Source organism: Rhododendron vialii, chromosome 10a, assembly GCF_030253575.1.
Source record: "Rhododendron vialii isolate Sample 1 chromosome 10a, ASM3025357v1".
Lineage (NCBI taxonomy): Eukaryota > Viridiplantae > Streptophyta > Magnoliopsida > Ericales > Ericaceae > Rhododendron > Rhododendron vialii.
Window position 1 is genome coordinate 38,375,546 of NC_080566.1, and position 20,311 is coordinate 38,395,856.

Sequence of the window (20,311 nt, forward strand, 5' to 3'; positions counted from 1 at the left end):
TAGAAAACACTTGAATGAGAAAATCCGGGAATCACATTGTTAGGAATGACATTCCTAGAATAAGATACCTATTCCTGATTCTCAATTCCTGTCATCCAAATTGAACCTGAATGTGTCTATTAATGATAAGGTCAACAGAGTCGTAGTGTTCTAAGAATCGGAATTAATTGGCGATTAATTGTTGACAGGGCCTATCCGACTAGATCTAATTAATTGTTATGCGCCTATTAATCGCCGATTACTAATTGCTATGGGCCGATTAATCGCTGATTACTAGGCCTCGAAGTTCGAAAGTGGCCGACTGCCCGACTAATGCCGAGCAACTTTTAGAACATTGCATAGTTGTTAGTTAGCGTCGTATTTGTGGGTGATAATAATGAGGTCAAGCATTGCAAGGACAATATTTTTTGAAAACAAGTTTCCAAAAGGATTTGCCAGAGACAAAATGATACAAATCAACTTCCACCACAAGAAGTTGGCCAACAAGGTCTGCTAGAAAAACTTTCATACTTTATGCAACAGAAACATCCAGATCAAATTCTAAATCTTCACGGTACCATTCCCCATTACCTACATTTTTCAGGCACAAACTCAACAAAAGTGTTAAAGCAACACAAAACACCAGTCATCTATCCCGCGCAAAACCAGATGATCTAGTGAATCTAAAAGATAGAAAAAATGATACAGAAACAGGATTGGTGAAGTCCCACACAACCCAGGGCATCATTCCAAACACCTGATTCGTCTCACCAAAATCCTAAATTGGATATATGCTATTTAGACGAAGAGGAATCATCAACACACAAATAACTCTTTCAATACACTTCGGTTGATGCATAATGTACTGCACAGGAATGGTACCCAGACCAAAAGCCGAGCCTGAGAAGGGTCTCAAGTCTCCAACTGAATGAAATATTTACGGGAGACTTAGTCCAGAAGTCCTCAAGGCTCAAAGTTTCAATCTTTTCAGCTCCCACCCAACAAGAAAATCTCTTACCTGCTCTTGGAATCGATCGCAATTAAGGAAGGTCATCAGCAAAAGGTCAAGATGAAGAATATTCAATGATCAGGGACAAAGCCAACTGCCCCTGCACCATATAATTAGTTCAATAAGGTTCTTTGTGGGAAGCCTCCACACTCCTTATAAGAAGTTAAGAACTACCGACTTCAAAGAGAGTGCTTCTAACAAGGGAAGAAGATTCGGGCACCAGTAATTTTCAATCTCTACGGCTACAAAGAGCAGTGGCGGATTTTTGCATACTTGCAGAAATACCAAGCTTATTTGAGGCCACAACAAGACGCTTACCAACATCAGGTCTCTTAATGTTATTCCTCGAGGTTTTGCAACTTAGGTCAGGAGGCAACATAGAAGGAAAACTTCTTGGAGGAGTTTTGGGCGTAAACTGTGGCATTGCACTAGCTTTTGGAGCAATTATCATCTGTCGCAGCCGTCATTTGCTCTCTATGTTGACTTTTGTAAGCTCTAGATGTATAATTAGAACAAAATGTCACCTCATCATAGTCAGAAAAGTATTTCATCATGACACCTGAAACTGACACGGGGGCTAGAACTAAAAAAAATTTATCCTAAAAACCCGTGGGGGTACTAAAAAATGACTGAAAAAATAGCATCTTGCCAAAATTCAGCCCAATCCAAAGAATTATAGAATTAAGAGCTTATTTGTTTGTTTTGATTGAAGAGAAAAAAATGAAAGAGACAAAGAAAGGTTTGTTTAATCATTTCTTTTTTTTTTTTTAGAATTGGTCGAATCCATTTTCGATTTGAAAATAAACAGTGACTTTATAAAACTTTTGATTTTACGTTAATTTTAATGAAACTCACTAGGTTTCTCCAATAATGCACTTGATTTTCGCACCTCATTCTGATCACCTATAGTAATAGAAGCAAAAAGTTTTCTCTGAAGCAATATCTCCTTCATTTCCTACACCGAGGCTTTGCTCAAGCCCTTCCACTGTAGGATGTAGAAAGTAATTTTTCTATACCCTCTTCCGTTTCTTTGAAAGATAGACCCTTCCAAAAAGCCAATTGAGGTACAGAGTTCAGGTGTGGAATTATCTTCGTCCCTCTTTTGTTTCGTCTGCAACTCGAATTGTTCTTGTTAGCACTTGATAAACTGTTTTCATGTTTAAGGGATTCAGTAATGTTGCAACTATTAGAGGTTTGATCCCTGATTTCTGCAGCACGAGATTCTGACAAACCTGACTTATCAGAAACCCTCCGAGAACACACTTCAATGTGAATAAACCATGTTCCTTTCGCCCCTTGAAAAACATGCTTTATGGGCAAAGAATCAGGAAGGTGATAGAAGAATGATTTTTTCTTCACCTGCTAGAGGCAACTAGATGATGAAGTGCACAATTGATGGATAACCCATTGATCTTATTAGTACAGCAGAAAGAAAAGATACCAATATGACAATATACCATTAATCCATCTGCCCTGATCTCTCCAACTTTAGGGAAGCAATTCAAGTGAGCTCTCTCGATCTCCTACAGCAAGGATTGCAAAAATTAGTAAGCCAAGCAGCAAAGTGTAAGCTGTTAACCATTAAAACGTTTACGAGCTCTTCATGACATAATTAAGTTGCAACAAGTTCAGAGCCAGGTAGAATATTTTGGAATACTGAGTGTCAGCCTCCCCCAAAACAAAGATCAGATTCCACACAAAACAGTGACACAACAAGTTATTCTGCCGGCTAGGGAGGGGTATGAGGACCCTCTTAAACACACACACACACTTAACGCAATTGCCTAGTGGAGGTGGTATGTGGAATTACTCTCTTACCCTTCCATGTTAAAAGAAAAACAAGTTATCCTGCCGAAAAAACAACTGAAAAACAGAAATGAAACATGAGCCAAGCATACAGTTTTATGAAACTTGGAGACCTAAATTAAGGATGAAACTGAATGAACAAAAGCAGCTTTAAAGTTAGTTTAGCGGTGTTATAAAACATCCTGTGCTCAGGTTCATTAATGTGCCAAATTCTCAGTAGCAGTAGCGTTATTGTTGTCTGAATATGCAAGTTTGCACAAGTTTGGAACTTTCAAGTTGCATGGTATTTGAAGGTTATGTTGGAGGAGTAAGGATAGTGTTTGAATGTTGTTGCTGGAGGAGTGGAGGAAGCCATATTGGTAGAAATGCTAGAACAAACAATCTGGAATCTCGAGGCCTTATTTTGGGTTGGTATTCTGACATTGTATAAATAGATGCAAAAAATCGGTTTCAAGCTTGTTGAACTTCGGGTTTATCATTCTTGTCTACCAACTGGTGTCACACCACATTCCTGCATCAAATCTGGGCTAAGTTTTAGTCCTCTACAATAAGGATAGGATGGTAGGGAAGCATGGTACTTGTGAGTTAATGGAGGTAATAAACCTATGTAATGCACACACACGTCTCAAGTTAAACTATTCAACAAGACAAAAAAATTTAAAAAACAAGAAGTTAAGGAAAGTGTCTTTTACAATATGGCAGGATGGTAGATAAAAATGGTACTTGGCCTTTGAGCTAAGAGTTAATCTATTTAAAATGACAGAATTCAGACCCAAAGCTTGAATCAACAGCGGACAAAAGAGAGCAGATTTATGTCATGTAAAATGGTAAGCGACATACACTAACGCAGCCAAAGCCCTCACATTTGATTACACATTTCTGTGAATCAGGGTCCTTTAAAAGGATAATATTTCGAAGTTAGGCTCATGGGTCTGATAACAGAACTTAATGGTGCTTTAACGCACAGACCTAACTCGACAGACTACCCATTCAAGCTCTTAGACATATACATAGTGAACAAAATCTAGTCAAGGAGTCGGTTGGATCTTGAGTAGGATTTTGTGTCTATTGGCTTCTAACTATATAAGCCCGTAAACATGAGGGAGATATATTCATTGCTCCATCCTAATACTAGGCCCCAACATATAGGACTGTCAGATGAACCAATTTACTCAACTTCGGGTCGCCAAAATACACATTTTAAACTTTTTAAGTTTTCAAACACACTTTTCAAAACTGGTTAAATTCTCAAGCGGCTCTACTTGCTTACAATCCGACCAACATCATTTGCATTCAAGCATCTATTCGACCTAGAAATGTTAACCAATGCTCAAAGCAAGAATATCACAGTCCGCACCCTTTAGAATTTAAAACGCAGAAACACAAAACAGAACTCAAAAAATGGGAAAAATGAATAAACCAGCCATTTTGATAGCCATGGTTACCACTATAGATACAGAACCTTGACAAACCAAGAAAAAAAAAATCACACTATGATGATGTTTCAAAGTTTTACAAAACCAAATTCAAGCACCAGGCCAACAACCCACACCAACAAATGTCCTGAAGAACACAGAAATGGGAAAAAAAAGAATCAACCCATTTTGATATCTAGGGTCACCATTATAGATACAGAACCCATTTCGTTTATACGTCTATTTGCTTTTAAAATGTTTTTGGTACGCGTCGATATGAACATTACAAAAATGACTAGCATCCCAACATCTTTAACTGGTAAATAAATCAAAGCACTACAATTTCTCTTATTTTCTTAATCAAAGCACAACAATTTCTTTTCTTTTCTCAGCGATTCCGCCAAATGGACAGTAAATGAGGTTGGGCATAAACCTAAAGTACACACGAATCATAGTTTCTAGGTCGTTGTAGTCACGTTAATGGAATTCCAGATGCTGAGTATCTATAAATATATACAGAATTGTGGCGACAAAACTATAAATCTATTAATCAGAATTTCTTGTCAGTTCTTGATGCTTGTTTTTTGCTTAATTGGTAATAACGTGTAGCCAAAAACAGCCTCAAAAAGAATTCAAGAGAGACCGAACCTGGTTTTGCTTGTCTGCCGTGGTTCCCAATGCAAAGAGAGTGCTTGATTCTTCGACCGATTACTCTGTGTGTGTGTGTGTGAGAGAGAGAGAGAGAGAGAGCGAGCTCCGCGAGGAATTTTGTCGCCGGGAGTTTTAGCACAAAAGCGTGACTGATGAACACGATTAGAAACAAGACGCGGCCAAGAGTAATTTATTGCGGTCAAATGTAATTAGACGCGGCCAAAAAGCATGTAAAATACAAGAGAATCGTGCATAGTAATCACGTTTTCAATAAAGTGAGGTCATGAGTAATTAAACGCGGCCAAGAGTAATTATATGCGACCAAATGTAATTCAAAGCGGCCAAGAAGCATGGGAAATACAAAAGAATCGTGCGTAGTAATTACACTTTCAATAACGTGCGGCCACGAGTAATTAAACGCGACCACGTGTATTTAGACGCGGCCAAGTGTAATTATTAACGGCCAAGAAGGATGTAAAACACAAGAATCATGCAAAGTAATCACGTTTTTAATAACTTGCGGCCATGAGTAATTCAAAGCGGCCAAGAGTAATTCTTTACGTCCAAGTGTAATTCTTTGTGGCCAAGAATCTGTTGTAGGTCAAATTTGCGGGCACGAGTAATTAGACGCGGCCAAGAGTAATTATACGCGGTCAAGTGTAATTCGATGCGGCCAAGAAGCATGTGAAACACAAGAGAATTGTGCGCAGTAATAATGCTTTCAATAACGTGCGGCCACGAGTAATTTGAAGCGGCTAAGAGTAATTATACGCGGCCAAGAAACATGTGAAACACAAGAGAATCGTGTGAAGTAATTCGAAGCGGCCAAGTGTAACTCTTTGTGGCCAAGAAGCATGTAAAAAACCTGAATGATATTCTTGTTATTTTTAGTGAAAACAAGTGGTATTTTAGCATTAGTCCGAAGGCAAAAATATATAACTTGAACTCACATCGAATCTTGTGTAGTTTATGGAATTACTGGATTTGGAACTTCTTGTTATACTGTGGGATACCATGAGGATGAGGTTCCTGAATGATGAAAGTTCAGATTTTCTAATGGATTGGGTAATCATAATAGGCTATATAGGCTATATAGACTAGATTTTCCGGGCCTGTATGATCAGATGGATTAGATAATGGTATTGGATTACTGATTACCCATGTCATGAGAAGTCATTCCCAGTATTAGTTATCCATTTGTTTACTTCTAGTCCTTATGGATGTGGTATTGCTAAGAGTTGTGCACAGCAAGCTGTGCACAGACCCCTTTTTCTCCCGCCTCGGGTCACACAAAGATGATCGGAGCCGCTCATTTTGTTCAAAATATGTCGTTTAAGGTCTTTGTAAAAATTGAACTCCGTTCAATATCGTTAGAGGCGTTAACAAAACACCCAAAATCACTTCAGAATTCATCCTAGAAGCATAAATTAGTCTGATTGTGTCCCTCTTACGATTAGTTGACGTTACACTTCAATTTTTCTACGGTACTTGTCTTAGTGTCGTCTGAGTTGAAGCATGCCTTACTTCTGCTGTTTGTTTAGGAGTGAGTTAGTGTGATTCCAAGGAAGATTTCTACAGGTGCCTGAAACTTAACGTGAGTGGTGTCTCTTCAACTTCCAGTTTTAGTTGATGAACTGATATGCAAATCTATGGCATAAGAGATTGCAGAATAAAATTATTACATGTAACATAATTACAACAATCTTGTTTAGTTTTCTGTTGGTTTGGCGGGGAAGAGTTTTCCCCAGCCGGAGCCATTCTACATATGTCTATTACCATAGGTTAGAGTAGGCTTTATAGTCATTTTGGCAAGTATTGTCACTTTGATTTCCTCCGGACATCATATCCGTAGTTCTTTATTACGCAGCAGGAAAACTAGACTATGTACACATGGTTTATTAAACCACCTTTTTTTTGTTTTTTTTGACTTTTTCGTTATTTTAAGTTTAAGCACTTTATCTTCTATTAACAATAGCATTAATGCTGTGTTGTTTGGAAGAGCAACATATTGACATTAATTATGCACTCTGTATCTGATCTCAGATGCATGCTTAGTAATTGTTGTGGAAGACAATTCAAGAGAAGTATCACTAATTCCACTAGAAAAGCCATGCTGATACATTGGTTTAAAGGGAGACCGCGAATCATTTGCAAGCTGGTTATACTCGGCAAAAAGGTATTCAATTAACTAAACTGTATTCTTGTCTATCTCATGTGGACATGATATCATTGTGGTACAACCCAAGAAGCTTAGAAAATGAAGTTGCTTCCTTCAGAAATTTTAAACTGTTCTTTGTTACTGCATTTTCTAAGTGACGGAAGTGTTTGAATTCTGCATTTTCCAGCAGGTGTTGGCTGAAAATGTGTTGGTTTATATGGAATTCTATGGTACGTTTTCAAAATTTCCTCCACCCCTGCACTTGTGGTTAGACAAGATGTTATATTTGAAGGTTTACCGTGATTTGTTAGATCATGGAGAGTTATGTTCAGATACCTCTTCCGTTTTCTAGATACGAGTAGCTTTCGTAGAAGTATGCTGAAATTGGTATGTTTAGGTGAATTCCATCCATAGTATATATGCACTAACAAGAACGTAGATTAGCAAAAACCTTCATCCTTTTGTTGTGATTACGAGGGTAGCACATAGATATGATTACGAGTCTACGACCAAGAGGAGCAAAAACGCTTGTACATACGTGAAAATGTAATTTGTAGAAAGGTTGGTGCTCTAGATTGAACTTTATGACCGGCAGTCTTTAATGTGCTTGTTTTCCTTTTATGTCCCTATCTTATTTTGAAATTTGGTGTAGTTGCTCTGATATGGTCTGTATATATTTCAGGTGCCAACCAAAAGATACTATGAGTACTAGTTTGGCCTTTCATCGTTCCTATCCTCTATTTGCATCATGCTCTGATGGTATGGTTTATCCCTATTGAATCAGAATCCTCTATTGTTCCACTGGAAATTCTCCAAGGAAATAGAAGTTCAAATGGAAAAGACATGCACTTTGATTCTCCATCTTTTTCTTCTTGATGTGGTTGAAATGGAAGCAGTGATTAACCTCTTGAATATATTGAAATATCTCAATAATGATGGTGACACACTTTCTATTGAGCATCCGCGGACTTCTTTTTGTCAATTTTCCCGAATTTTAGGAGTAATGAACTGTAAGTTCCATTCTCAGCAACCCTGGTTGTTCATGGCAGTGCTGGTTCAGTGATCAGATTTCAGTGTCACTAAATATCAAGAAGTGACCTGTTTTAAGGTTAAGTGTGGAGGAAAAGCATTTCAAAATGGTGATAGGACAATCTCACTAGGGACGAAGGGCAGCTGATATTAGAGATTTTCAAAATAAAAGAGTCGTTGGTTTTGGTTTTGTAAATTTCCTTTGTTTCCTTAGAATGCTTGTTTTCCTCTTTGTGAACTTTGTCCCACATTGGTAAGCTGAGAGATGTTGGAGTGGTATATATTAGGAAACATTCCTAATGTAAGTAACTAATGATCTAGTGTGGTGCAGCCCTTTGGTGCTTCGCACCATACCGGTAGAGCCGGTACACACTCACACGCGCGCGCGCGGCGTGCATTGAGGCGCTTTAGCGGCGCACTTTGCACTTAGCACGTCAGCGCCTTATTGGCGCCATTTCTTATTGCGAGTTGGCAGTAAGGTGGCGCTGACGTGGATGCTGCGTGTCACACGCGTGGCAGGTGAGTCACACGGAGCGGTTCCGATCGGGTGCAACTCGAGCCTACGGGTGCGTTGGTTCGTAGAGTTGCGATCTTAGCCGTCGGCTGCGAATGGGCTCGATCCAACGGATTGGATCAAATCCGATTGGGTGTGAGTGAAACAACACACCTGTTCGGTGTGACTGATCGATCTAGACCGTAGGATCTGATCCAACGGTCAGATTAGATCGGGTGCATACCCATTCTCAATGGGTGCGTAGTGGCCTATAAATAGACCACTACTTAGCAGAATCCAGTGCTCATGATATACACATATAATCCGAATTTCTCCCACATCTCTCTCTATATTTTCTAGCATTCATTCTGCGTTCTGTTTTGCTGCAGAAAATAGAATACAGTGGTTCTCGGTTCTTATATTCGTTCAAGCAGATATTCTGTCTGTTTCGTTAGTGCAAACGAAAACGGAAAGAACTTCAAGTTCGGGCTTCGATTTATCTTGAAGGCAGGTTTGCTGTAACCCTTTGCATACCGGTATTGGTGGGGGCAAATACTGTCTTTCGGAAAGCGACATAGTCGTGACTCGAAGTGTATTTCAGCATTTGTGGAGATTTCGCCAACAGTTCAGAATTTGCAGCAGACAATTTCTCCAACAGCTGAAGTATGTATTAGTTGATATATTCAGTTTTTTCTACTATGGGGAGACAAATCGAAGTCATCTAAAACGGCAACAAACACTTTCTTTCTCAAAGGCTTTGTGTTGTGTAGCAAGAAAGTCATGCCCAATAACACTTCAATAATGCCAGTCTCCAACGAGTGTGTTTGATCACTATCTATGTTTGTATTAATAATTGATTTGCAGAATTGTATGGTCCCGTATGGAATGTTCTTTTTTAGCTGTCCTGTTCATGATTAATTTCGACGATACATTTTGACTTGTAAAGCTGGAACTATTTGGATACATTTTGACTTGTAAAGCTGGAACTATAAAGCTGGAACTATTTGGATACATTTTGACTTGTAAAGCTGGAACTATTTGGCAAAGGCCTTCATTAGCAGGGACCCGGATCCTCCGATAGTATCATCTCTGGACTAATAAAATTGCTTTCTAGGGTGTGGATCTTGGAATTAGGGAAAGAAAAAAAAGCGCATTGCAATATTAGCCTTAGCCAAGCACATATTTTGTTTCAGAAATATCCAATCCATTCCAGAGAGTGCCAATAACACATCCAAGCCTTTCCTACCCGATTTTGAATTAGCCCCTCCTGGTTGTATTCCTCCCAAGATGTGAAAGACAAATTAGGCAATTGGCTTTTCAAAGTAGTGAAATGAGGCGCCCTTCCAATATTTAGATGATGAGAGCACACATTTTGCTTCAAAATTCCATCCATTCCAGACACTGCAAAACCATATACAAGCTTGCACAAAAGACATTGATTTCGAAGTCCTGGTTTTAAGAAAGATAAAAATGATAGTCTGTGTAAATATTGACGTTCTGCTTATAAAATCATATATAATCAATTGAATTGCTATGAATAAACAGTCGCACTATTATAGTGACAACGAAACTATAAAAAGTGCAATATTTGTCAACTGAAGTTCACTAATCATGGCCGACCCAATCCCATTATGGGTCTTCAACATTTATGACAAAATATCTTCCCTAACACCCTTCTTTAATCATGAAAGACCCCAAGCTAAACATGAAAGTCTGAGTACTATAGAACGTGAACTGCTGCAATGGATAGTATTTTCTCCCGTAGTTTCCATGTGACAACACCACAACAGTAGTTACAGCTGCAACTGGCCTAGTGAAATGAATTTTCCCGATTGGCTCTTCGATAGCTACTAGTTCAAGAGATTCACTTGGTTCTCCAACTATGTATGCCGGTATTTCTAGAAGGACCTAAATGAATGAAAAGAAGTGAACTTCGGTGCCTCGGTATAGATATAATCAAATACACTGCAAACTATAGAAGCTTCTTTCCAGTACTAAATCAAGTATCGAGTCAGAACATGGCATTGTTGCCAAGGAATGAAATTTCATGAACTATGAACAACGAGTATTAGTTTTCAGGACATAGTATGAGTTTTCAGACCATAATTATGAACAATGAAGCTCCTATCAGTGAGACACTGAAAAAAGAAATGTTCAAAATCTAGTGAGGACATTCTATTATCAGTAACTGTTTGCTCATTGCTTCTCTCCAGCAACAATAACACAACAGAATCCACAAGTTTTCGGTCATCTATCGACTCAAAACTAGGGTTCTAAATAAAATAGCATATCAGCCAACAAACTGACACATAGGGATTTTGGATTTGTGATATCGATATTTTAGTACATCAGTTGATACTGGCTTAAATCAACAAAAAATGGTCGTATGAGCAATACAGATACGTATCCTGAAACCCCTATGAATCTGGACAGAAAATATGATTTATAAAATGGTAATGCAGCACCACAGTGTAGAAAAGGATCAACTGCTCCAAAAATATGTTAAAATCACACTTAAGTGCTTTAAAAGCTATAATAGTTGTAACAAAAGGAGATGCATCATTACCTTCTCTATGTTATTTTCATTCAGCTCAAGGCCAGTCTCCTCCTCTGCATTAGGTTCCACCGCAACTACTTGAGGAAAAATCTCCATTAAACAATGCTCAATTCTCATCTTCATACTCGTTACCTAACTTGGATAGGAGCCTCATGCTCCTCGCACCTTCAACCTCACAAAATTGCCAGTGATCTCGCCATCAGCAATTGAGATATGGTTGAATTTCATCCAATGCAAACTCCATTTTTTCTGCTGTCAAGGGCAACTCCGCAGCAGAATCTGGGGCGTCAACTGCCTTTACAACAGCAAAATAGAAAACAGAGTGAACTAGGAAATTTCAATAAAAATACCAGTTGCCAAAAAGCTAAAGTATTCAAAACCCATTGGAAAATTTTCCAAAAAAAATCAGATGCTTCTACTGTCTAAATGACAAACAACAATGATCTACTTACATGAGTGTTCTATACATTGGCACGTAGAAGGGACTGCAACCCAAGTAAAATAGGAGCATAGGACAAGGCCTGTGAGAGGCTTAAATAGACAAGACTGAAGTGGGGCAACAAAAACCAAGGCTTAATCATCGAATTCACTGAAAGAATCACATCTCAAATACAACTGTTTGGATGAGTTGTTTGAGGAAACTCAGTTACACCAGACTTCTAATGCTTTCCTGGCCAAACCAGTCCCTCTTCCAAGTCACCCTGATTCCAATATGGGAGTCCTAACATGAAAGTCATGAGTTCATGAGTAATCATAACAATATATATCTAGCCACGTACAGTTAAACTATCTACGTACTAACTAATAGACATGTTTTCTAGCATTCCTTATTTGAGCAAAAAATATATTAAGCAATAGAAAAGAAGCTGAGAACTAAAGAAAAGCTTGGTAAATGAAGAGTTATTCCATCTTCATTAGCTGTATGCTCCTTCTGCCATCAAGAAACAAAATATATACTGCACATCTTCTTTCTCTGCTCCTACTCTAGGCACATTTGGCGGCAGGTATATCATCTAAGTGTATTTCTAAACCACCACACAATTGAAATGCTGAAATCTCACAGCTCATTGGAAAATCTAGCGGTATATTATTTGGCAACTTAGTTAGAAAGCTTAATTGGGCATATATTATATACTAGATATGGCAAGAAAGGAACTTTACAGATTTTCAAGCTATTCATCAAACCTTTTCTATGGTTTTACATAAGATTTGATGCCCGTGTTTGAAGCTCCCAATTTTTATCTGTAAAACAAACTCCTCTTAACACCATGCTTTGTAGCTGTTGGAAAAATCCCCAAGGATTTTGCCTCAGCTTAGCTGAGATTTTACCTGTTTGGAAGGTATGCCGTCTTGGTTCTTCTAACATTGTTTTCCTTGATGAATTTCTCACATCCAATTAAAAAAATAATAGAGTTTCGGAACCTATTTGAAGCTCATAACAGTCGATGATACCTACCCTCCCCATTCCACGAATTTATACCCCCAACATGCAAGTTTTGTTCATCATGAATGCGTGTAATCAGAATTTCTGGTCAGTTCTTACGTATTGTTTTTTGCTTAATTGGTAATAAACGTGTAGCCATACAGCCCAAAAAAATTCAAGGGAGAACGAACCTGGTTTTGCTTGACTGCTGTGGTTCCCATTGCAAAGAGTGTGCTTGATTCTTCGACCGATTACTCTGTGTGTGTGTGTGAGAGAGAGAGAGAGAGAGCGCGCAGCGTGAGGAATTTGGTCTGCCTTTAATTAGGTACGTATTTTGTGGCTGGGAGTTTTAGTACAAAATCGTGACTGATGAACACGATTACAAACTGATGCAGCCAAGAGTAAATAAACGCGTCCAAGTGTAATTACAAGCGGTCAATTGTAATTCGAAGGGTCCATGAAGCAAGTAAAATACAAGAGAATCGTTCTTACTAATAACACTTTCAATAATGTGCGGCCACAAGTAATTTGATGCGGCCAAGAGGAAAATACAACTAGTGCTCTCTCTCTCTCTCTCTCTCTCTAAACCTTTTCACCACCGAGGGTTTAGTTTGGGGGAGGGGCTGCCGCCCCCCTGCTCTCCCTCCTTGCTCACCTTTTTTTTCCCCCTAATCTCCCCCCTCCTTTCTCTCTTCTCCGCAGTTTCCACTACTCCGGTTCAGCTTTCCAGTTGTCGAGTCCGGCAGGGACTCCGGCCATGGCGGTGGGTCTTTTCGTTCCGTCCTCGTGGTGGAAGCAGATCTGGCAGCTAGTGGTCGATGGAGGAGTTCAATAAGGTGAGGTTTGTGGAGTTAGGTTTTCCGGCGGTCCTCCGTCTCTTCTACCAGCTGGTTTCCTAGTCCGGTTGTGTACCGATTCGGGTCTCCCCCGCATCTGGTGTGGCTGTGGTGGTGGGTAAATAATCTCTTTGTGTGAATAATTTTAGTTAGGGTTTGGGTGGTCCAGCCGGAGTAGAGGGTTGCGGTGGTTCGGCAGCAATCGTGGATGGGTATTGGGGTTTCTCCCGGCAGCGGCAGTGGTGGTAGGTGGTGGCTGTGTTGGGGTTTTCCAAGATCTGTTCCGGTTTGTTTAGTTGGCTGTTTCCCTTTGTTTTGGTTGGTGGTCAACAACAGGTCCAGAGCGAGAGGAAGTAATTGGTCTTTGGCCGCTGTGGGCGTGTTGGGCCTGCCGGAGTTCTTCACCGGCGTTGCCTCGGCCTTCACGCCCGGAGCCTTGCTTGACAGCAGAGGTTTGCCTCGGATCCTCCCCAGAGGACTCCATAGCTCTGGATTGGGTTTCCTGGTCCAGTTCCGGCCGACGGCCCTTGAGGCATGTCCTTGGGAGCAGATATTTGTTTGTTTTCGCTTGTATTCTGTTGTTGTGTGATTACATTTGTGCTTAACTTAATGTTTATTGGTTTGTGCTGGGATCCCGCTTTGGTATCTCTCTGCCTAGTCCCGGACGGGATTCTTAGGCCGACACTTGTGCCGGGTGCTTTTGCAGGGTGTCCTTGAGTCTGTAGCCTATTGTGCTTAATGCAGTACTCGTGTCTCGGATTAGGTTGTTTGGTGCACTCCTGTTATTGCAATGTAATCTTTGCCGTCGGGTATGATTTAATGAATTGACTGATTTCAAAAAAAAAAAAAATGCGGCCAAGTGTCATAAGACGCGGCCAAGAAGCATGCAAAATCCAAGATAATCGTGCGTAATAATCACGCTTTCAATAACGTGCGGCCAAGAGTAATTATACGCGGCCAAGTGTAGTTCTTAGCGGCCAAGAAGCATGTGAAACACAAAAGAATTGTGCGAAGTAATCACACTTTCAATAACTTGCGGCCATGCGTAATTCGAAGCGTGTGAACCTCCATGAGCTCATAGCTCCTCCCCATAGCACTATAAAGTGGCTTCTTCACTTCGTTGATGCAGTACATCACAGAGTATCTAGTTCTTCCATGGTGAATGATGTATAACTGTATAAGTGAGAGATGTGTCTGCATTACTTTTCGTTTAATTGATCTGACAATACTAGCTTATGAGCAACCTCCTCAACGACCTCTGCGTCCTTACAGGTATATCGTCGGAATGATCTGTAAAGATGGGGAGATTGTGGAAGAAGTTGCTTCGGATCTGTTTGCATCTTCATGATTGAGAATGAATTTGGTCATCACTAGGTTAGTACTCTTGCTATACTTTGAGGCTGTTATGTCTGCAATTTTTGTGCACCCAAACCTCTCTGAATTTGCTTCTGTCCAACGGGAGTCTTGGTTGTAAAAGATGGTCACAAAGATGGTGATCCTTGAGTAAGTTTGGCCTGCTGGTTTTGAACTTGGAAGAAGATGTTAGTGCTGCTGTTTTTGTTCAAGACTTGAGGATTGATGCTGCTATTTTTTTACCGTATGAACTACATTTAATTTTTGGTTTTTGAATTATTGGGTTGTAATTATTTTCCCCTTGCTAAATATATTCTGAAGACTAATTTTATAGTCGTTTTTAGGTATTTTATGGGTTGTTTTAGTCCATTTTTCAGAGTTGCTTTAATGGTGATAGCTACTCTACGGCTGCTTTGTGCGCTAAATCTAAGGACTAAAGTAATAATCCAGTCGCTCCTAGCCCATCAAATAGCCATAATCCCAACCAAGAACTCCACGATGGTTGGTAATGCAGAGAACAGTATTTCTACACTTGTTTAAGACATCTGCTCTGCTGATTTGGTAGCAAACTAAATAAGTCGCGTACTCATCCACTGAAAAGGAAGACCCTTGATACACAAGACAGTTCCTGCTACACCACAACACCCAGAGGACACAAATGGAGTATAGATCAGTAAGCCGAAGACCAAAGAGTTCAATTCATTTGCTTTGTACTCAGGCCAATGCATCCAGCAGTCTTACTCTTTTACTATTTCGATACAAAGCATGGCTCTCATTCACAATCCAACATTTGATGAAGAATATTGAGTTACATAGAAATCCCTCAACACATTAGTAACTCATTTCGACACCCTTCGATCAATACTTCATTTATTGCAACAATTAGAGGTTTGATCCCTGATTTTTGCACCAAGACATTCTCATAAACCTGGCATACATGGAACCCTCCAAGAACACACTACCATGTGAATAAACCATGTTCCTTTCGCTCCTTGAGAAACATGCTTTATGGGCAACGAATCAAGAAGTTGATAGAAGAATGATTTTGCTTGACCTGCTAGAGATAATAGATGATGAAGAGCATGATTGATCCAACAAAAGCACTGGCATTATAGCACTCAAGAAAGGGGAGAAAACAATCTGACAATATACCAGTAATCCATTTGCCCTGATCTCTCTAACTTTAGGGAAGCAATTCACGTGAGCTCTTCCGAGTTCTCCTACAAAGAAAGGATCGCAAAAATTACTTCGAGCGAGCAGCATAGCCTATGCTTTTGACTGGTAAAACTTCTACGAGCACTTCACCACATAATTAGCTGTTAACGAATTGAGAGCCATGTAGAAGATTATGGATATACTGAGGTGCCAGCCTCCTCTAAACTAAGAACAGATGAATCAAACAGGATACAAAGTAACAAAGGGTGATATTTTGGGAAACCACAACTAAACAACAGAAATGAAACATAGACACAACTAGGGAAACTAAGACCGTAGTTAGTAAATTGAGGATCCACCTGAATGAACAAAAGCAGCTTTGTAAAGTTTTTCCAGTCCTGTTCTAAAATATTTTGTGTTGAGGTTCATTAATGTGCCAAATTTTCCAAAGGGGTATACTGTTGCTGTCGAAAAATGTACAAGCTTGCACACTTTGATTTGAATTTGGAAATTGATGGAATCTAGGGTGGAGGACATGTTGGGGGAAAAAGAATCATGTGTGAATGAATGTTGTTGCTAGAGAAGCAGTGGAAGCCATATTGGTAGAAATGCTAGAAGCCTAGAACAAATATTATGGGATCTGGCCAAACATTGGCGGTATTTTGCGACTTCTTTCAGGTTGGTATTTTGAAGTTGTATAATTGGGTGCAAAAAATTGCTTTCAATCTCATTGAACTTTGGATTAACCAATCTTGTCTACCAACTGGTGCCATACCACGAATACATCCTGCATAGTCAAACACATTACTTGAGAGTCATGTACTTGAGAGTCAATGGAGGTTGCAAACTTAGGTTAAGCATACGAAAAAAAAAAGTCTGAAGGTAAACTATCTAAGAAGACAAAAGTGAAACAAAAAGTTTGACTGGTCGTCCTTGAGTTAGTTTGGCCGGCTAGTTTTTAACTTGGAGGAGGAGGTTAGCGCTGCTGTTTTGTTCTGGAATTGAGGATTGATGCTGCTATTTTTTTTTTTACTTTATGAACTACGTTCATTTTTAGCTTTACAATTCTTTGGTTGTGATGAATTTCCCCTTGCTAAATTTATTCTGTAAGACTTTTCTATTGTAGTTGGTAACAAAATTGCTAGAAATACTGCATGGCTTCTTTGTGCGCTAAATCTATGAACTACTTTATGTTATCGGTCAGCATCTCCACATTGTGAATCCAATCGCTCCATTGAAGAGCCACAATCCCAGCCAAGACCTCCACCATGGTAGCTAATGCAAAGAACAGAATTTCTACACTTGTTTAAGATGATTTGGTGGCAAACCAAATAAGCTGCCAATGTCCCTCGAAGCCTCATCCACTGAAAAGTGAAAAGGAAGACCCTTGATACACGTGATGATTCCTGCTACACCATAACACCCGGAGGACACAAATGGAGTATAGATCAGCAAGTTGAAGACCAAACAGTTCAATTCATTTGTTTTGAACTCAGGCCAATGGACTTCAACTTATCATTTTCCATACAACTTAACTAAACAACAAAACACAATTTCTGCCAATCAAAGACAAAAACAAAAGAATGAAAAGAATCCGCATATGCACTACAGTAACAGAAACATGACATCCTCTACTTCATCCAACTTTGATCTCAAACAAGTGATTTAGTGTCTCACTTTCTTCCTCCCTGTCTAAAATGCTATCGTCAAGAATGAAACTGAAATTAGCATGCAATAAGAGAAGCAGTACTGCTCATCTCTGTACATAATCCACTCTCAACAAACAGAAAAAAGAGGGTACCAAAAACATGGGAAAAATTGTAGATTAGCTGAACTATTGTGGAAGACCAGATCATTAGCCATTTAGCCCTCAGCATACAAAATAAAACCAAATAGAGGCCATTGAACTTATGGTCATTTAGACATGGCTGAATTGAACAAAACAACACCAAACACTATTTCTCCCTATGAAAAAAAAAAAATGAATAGAATCAAGCTCTACATTAATGAGAAGAAAACATGACCACTGCTATTTCTATTTCACACATTTTGATCTCAAACATGTGTCCTGGTGTTTGAATTTCCTCTTCTCCATCTGAAACAATATCTTCAAGAGTTAATGACACCCCACAGGAGAAACTGAGACTCGGCTTCAATTACAGCAACAACCACCTCTACTTCGTTGTTTAAAATCTGCAAAACCCTCCTCATAGAGATGGCCTTGCAAAGCTATCCAGGTTCGCATAGTCAAACTAAGAAGCAAAAGCTTCTCCATTTACCCCCACCTCGAACTCCCCCATTAGCCTTTCATCCACTGCCTCAACCACCTTCCCTTCGGAGTACAACCCCCAAACCGAATCAACCAAATTCACCATCTTTTGGCTAAAATTTTCTCTATTAATTGGCCTCTTTTTGCACATCACTTCAAGAATCACAACTCCATAGTTGAAAACATCAGTTTTCTCCGAGTGCTTTCCCATATTGAAGGTACTTTGGAGCCAAATACCCTATATCCGGTCGTTAGAGTCGAAACAAGGATCTTAGAGGTTTGATCCCTGATTTGTGCAGCAGGACATTTTGGTAAACACAACTTATTTGAAACCCTCCAAGTACACACTTCCATATGAATAAACCATGTTCCTTTCTCTTCTTGGAAAACATGCTTTATGGGCAACGAACTAGGAAGGTGATAGAAGAACGATTTTTAGGTGAATTGGTATGTTTAGGTGAATTCCATCCATAGTAGATATGCACTAACAAGAACGTAGATTAGCAAAAACCTTCATCCTTCTGTTGTGATTATGAGGGTAGCATATTGATATGATTACGAGTCTACGACCAAGAGGAGCAAAAACGCTTGTACATACGCGAAAAGGTAGTTTGTAGAAAGGTTGGTGCTCTAGATTAAACTTTATGACCGGCAGTCTTTAATGTGCTTGTTTTTCTTTTCTGTCCCTATCTTATTTTGAAATTTGGTGTAGCTGCTCTGATATGGTCTGTATATATTTCAGGTGCCAACTAAAAGATACTACGAGTACTAGTGTGGCCTTTCATCGTTCTTATCCTCTATTTGCATCGTGCTCTGATGGTATGGTTTATCCCTATTGAATCAGAAGCCTCTATTGTTCCACTGGAAATTCTCCAAGGAAATAGAAGTTCAAATGGAAAAGATTTGCACTGTGATTCTTCATCTTTTTCTTCTTGATGTGGTTGAAATGGAAGCAGTGATTATCCTCGTGAATGTACTGAAATATCTCAATAGTCAAAAGAAACGAACAAAAGAAATTTATGTGCCAAATATTATAAATATATTCTGTGCTTGACTGACAATGGAGATTGTGTTTTTATGAAGTCATCGCGGTAGATTCAAACATTAAGAACATTTTGAACTATTTTGCGGCATGGATGGTGGTGAAATCAAGGTGGATGTTGGAGAGGTGATTGTGGTGGTGATAGTGAGAAATGATGGATTGGTGGTGGTGATGAAGGTGCAGTGGTGAAGTGTTTGTGGTCAAGGTGGTGGTGACAGTACTAATCCAGTGATGGTGCTCAAACAATGGCAGTGGTGGTGACCTGGTAGTTGCAGTGGTCTTGTGATAGTGTTGGTGGTGTAGAAACCCAAATTTGGCTCCATAAATGTAAAAGCTCCGCCTTGTGTGCCTAGGACGAATCCTGATAATTAATGAAACAGTTTTTGTATGCTTTGATGAATTGTGAAGGCCCTAGCTATAAGCTTTGTGGAACTCTTAATCAATGAAGGAATACCCTAGAACTAGGGATTTAAGGGCCCGGAAACTTATTTTAGCTTTAAGATCGAGCTCCGATGATCTTTGAATCAGTTTGCTTTCGAACAATTTTTCAAACACAACAATTTATTTTTTTATGGTTAATTTGAGTCCACAATACTTTATTACATTGAATACCCTCTTTGTTGATATAAAATAGGTATTTATCTGATTTAAAATGAGTGTGATGCAATGATTTTCCAAATTTGATTTGTTTTTTGACCCGTTAAGGGTAAAATCATCATGTCTTTTAATGCAGAAATAATTTGAATGCAAATCACTTTGGGTTATAAAGTAGGCTTAACAAGCTTTATAACGGTTCAAATCACGTGCAAATCGGAGTTTGGGAGTATCCGTGGCAAGCCCGCAAAGTTTGACATATTTTGAAGTTTCCATGTGCCCCAGACGCACAATTTCCTCCGCCCCGGGAGCATCTCAGTGCGCCAGGGCGCGTCCTCGAAAACTAAGACCCTTTTGTGAGAATTCAAGACAACAACTCCATGAATTCCCCCCCTACTAATCAAAACCGCGGTCACATGGTGATCTTCAAGCTGATCTAACAGTGGCAGTGATGCGATTTTGATTTGATGCTAAACTAGCAAGCAATTACATGAAATTGATGGGTGACATCCGCGGAGGGCACTTAAAATCAAAATTGACGG

The 20,311-nt window shown here is 39.4% G+C and overlaps 1 protein-coding gene across 24 annotated transcripts; it reads right to left on the reverse strand.

Moving 5' to 3' along the window:
• Positions 1–490: 490 nt before the first annotated feature.
• Positions 491–12,833, reverse strand: LOC131302533 (nifU-like protein 2, chloroplastic). Of its 24 annotated transcripts, none has more exons than XR_009191774.1 (4): positions 12,712–12,825; positions 2,446–2,511; positions 1,844–2,347; positions 491–1,483 (listed from the first exon to the last, which is right to left on the reverse strand). XR_009191774.1 is itself a non-coding variant. In XM_058329216.1 (3 exons), exons 1-3 carry the CDS (start codon positions 12,739–12,741, stop codon positions 1,961–1,963), a joined length of 483 nt encoding a protein of 160 aa, XP_058185199.1. In that variant the 5' UTR covers positions 12,742–12,825; the 3' UTR covers positions 491–1,960. The 24 variants fall into 24 exon arrangements, 2 of the variants coding, with proteins under 2 accessions (XP_058185199.1, XP_058185200.1); XR_009191773.1 differs by having other exon boundaries at positions 491–1,553; positions 1,840–2,347; XR_009191793.1 differs by lacking the exons at positions 491–1,483; positions 1,844–2,347; positions 2,446–2,511 and adding exons at positions 9,994–10,448; positions 11,107–11,388; positions 11,550–11,818 and having other exon boundaries at positions 12,712–12,833.
• Between the last annotated feature and the right edge of the window lie 7,478 nt (positions 12,834–20,311).

Bases quoted from the DNA above. Each gene is read 5' to 3' on its own strand.
- LOC131302533 (XM_058329216.1), bottom strand. From the start codon at position 12,741: ATGGGAACCACAGCAGTCAAGCAAAACCAG. The intron at 2,512-12,711 runs GTTCGTTCTCCC...TCCTTGCTGTAG, and splicing joins CAGCAGTCAAGCAAAACCAG to GAGATCGAGAGAGCTCACTT. The intron at 2,348-2,445 runs GTATATTGTCAT...TGCCTCTAGCAG, and splicing joins TCAGGGCAGATGGATTAATG to GTGAAGAAAAAATCATTCTT.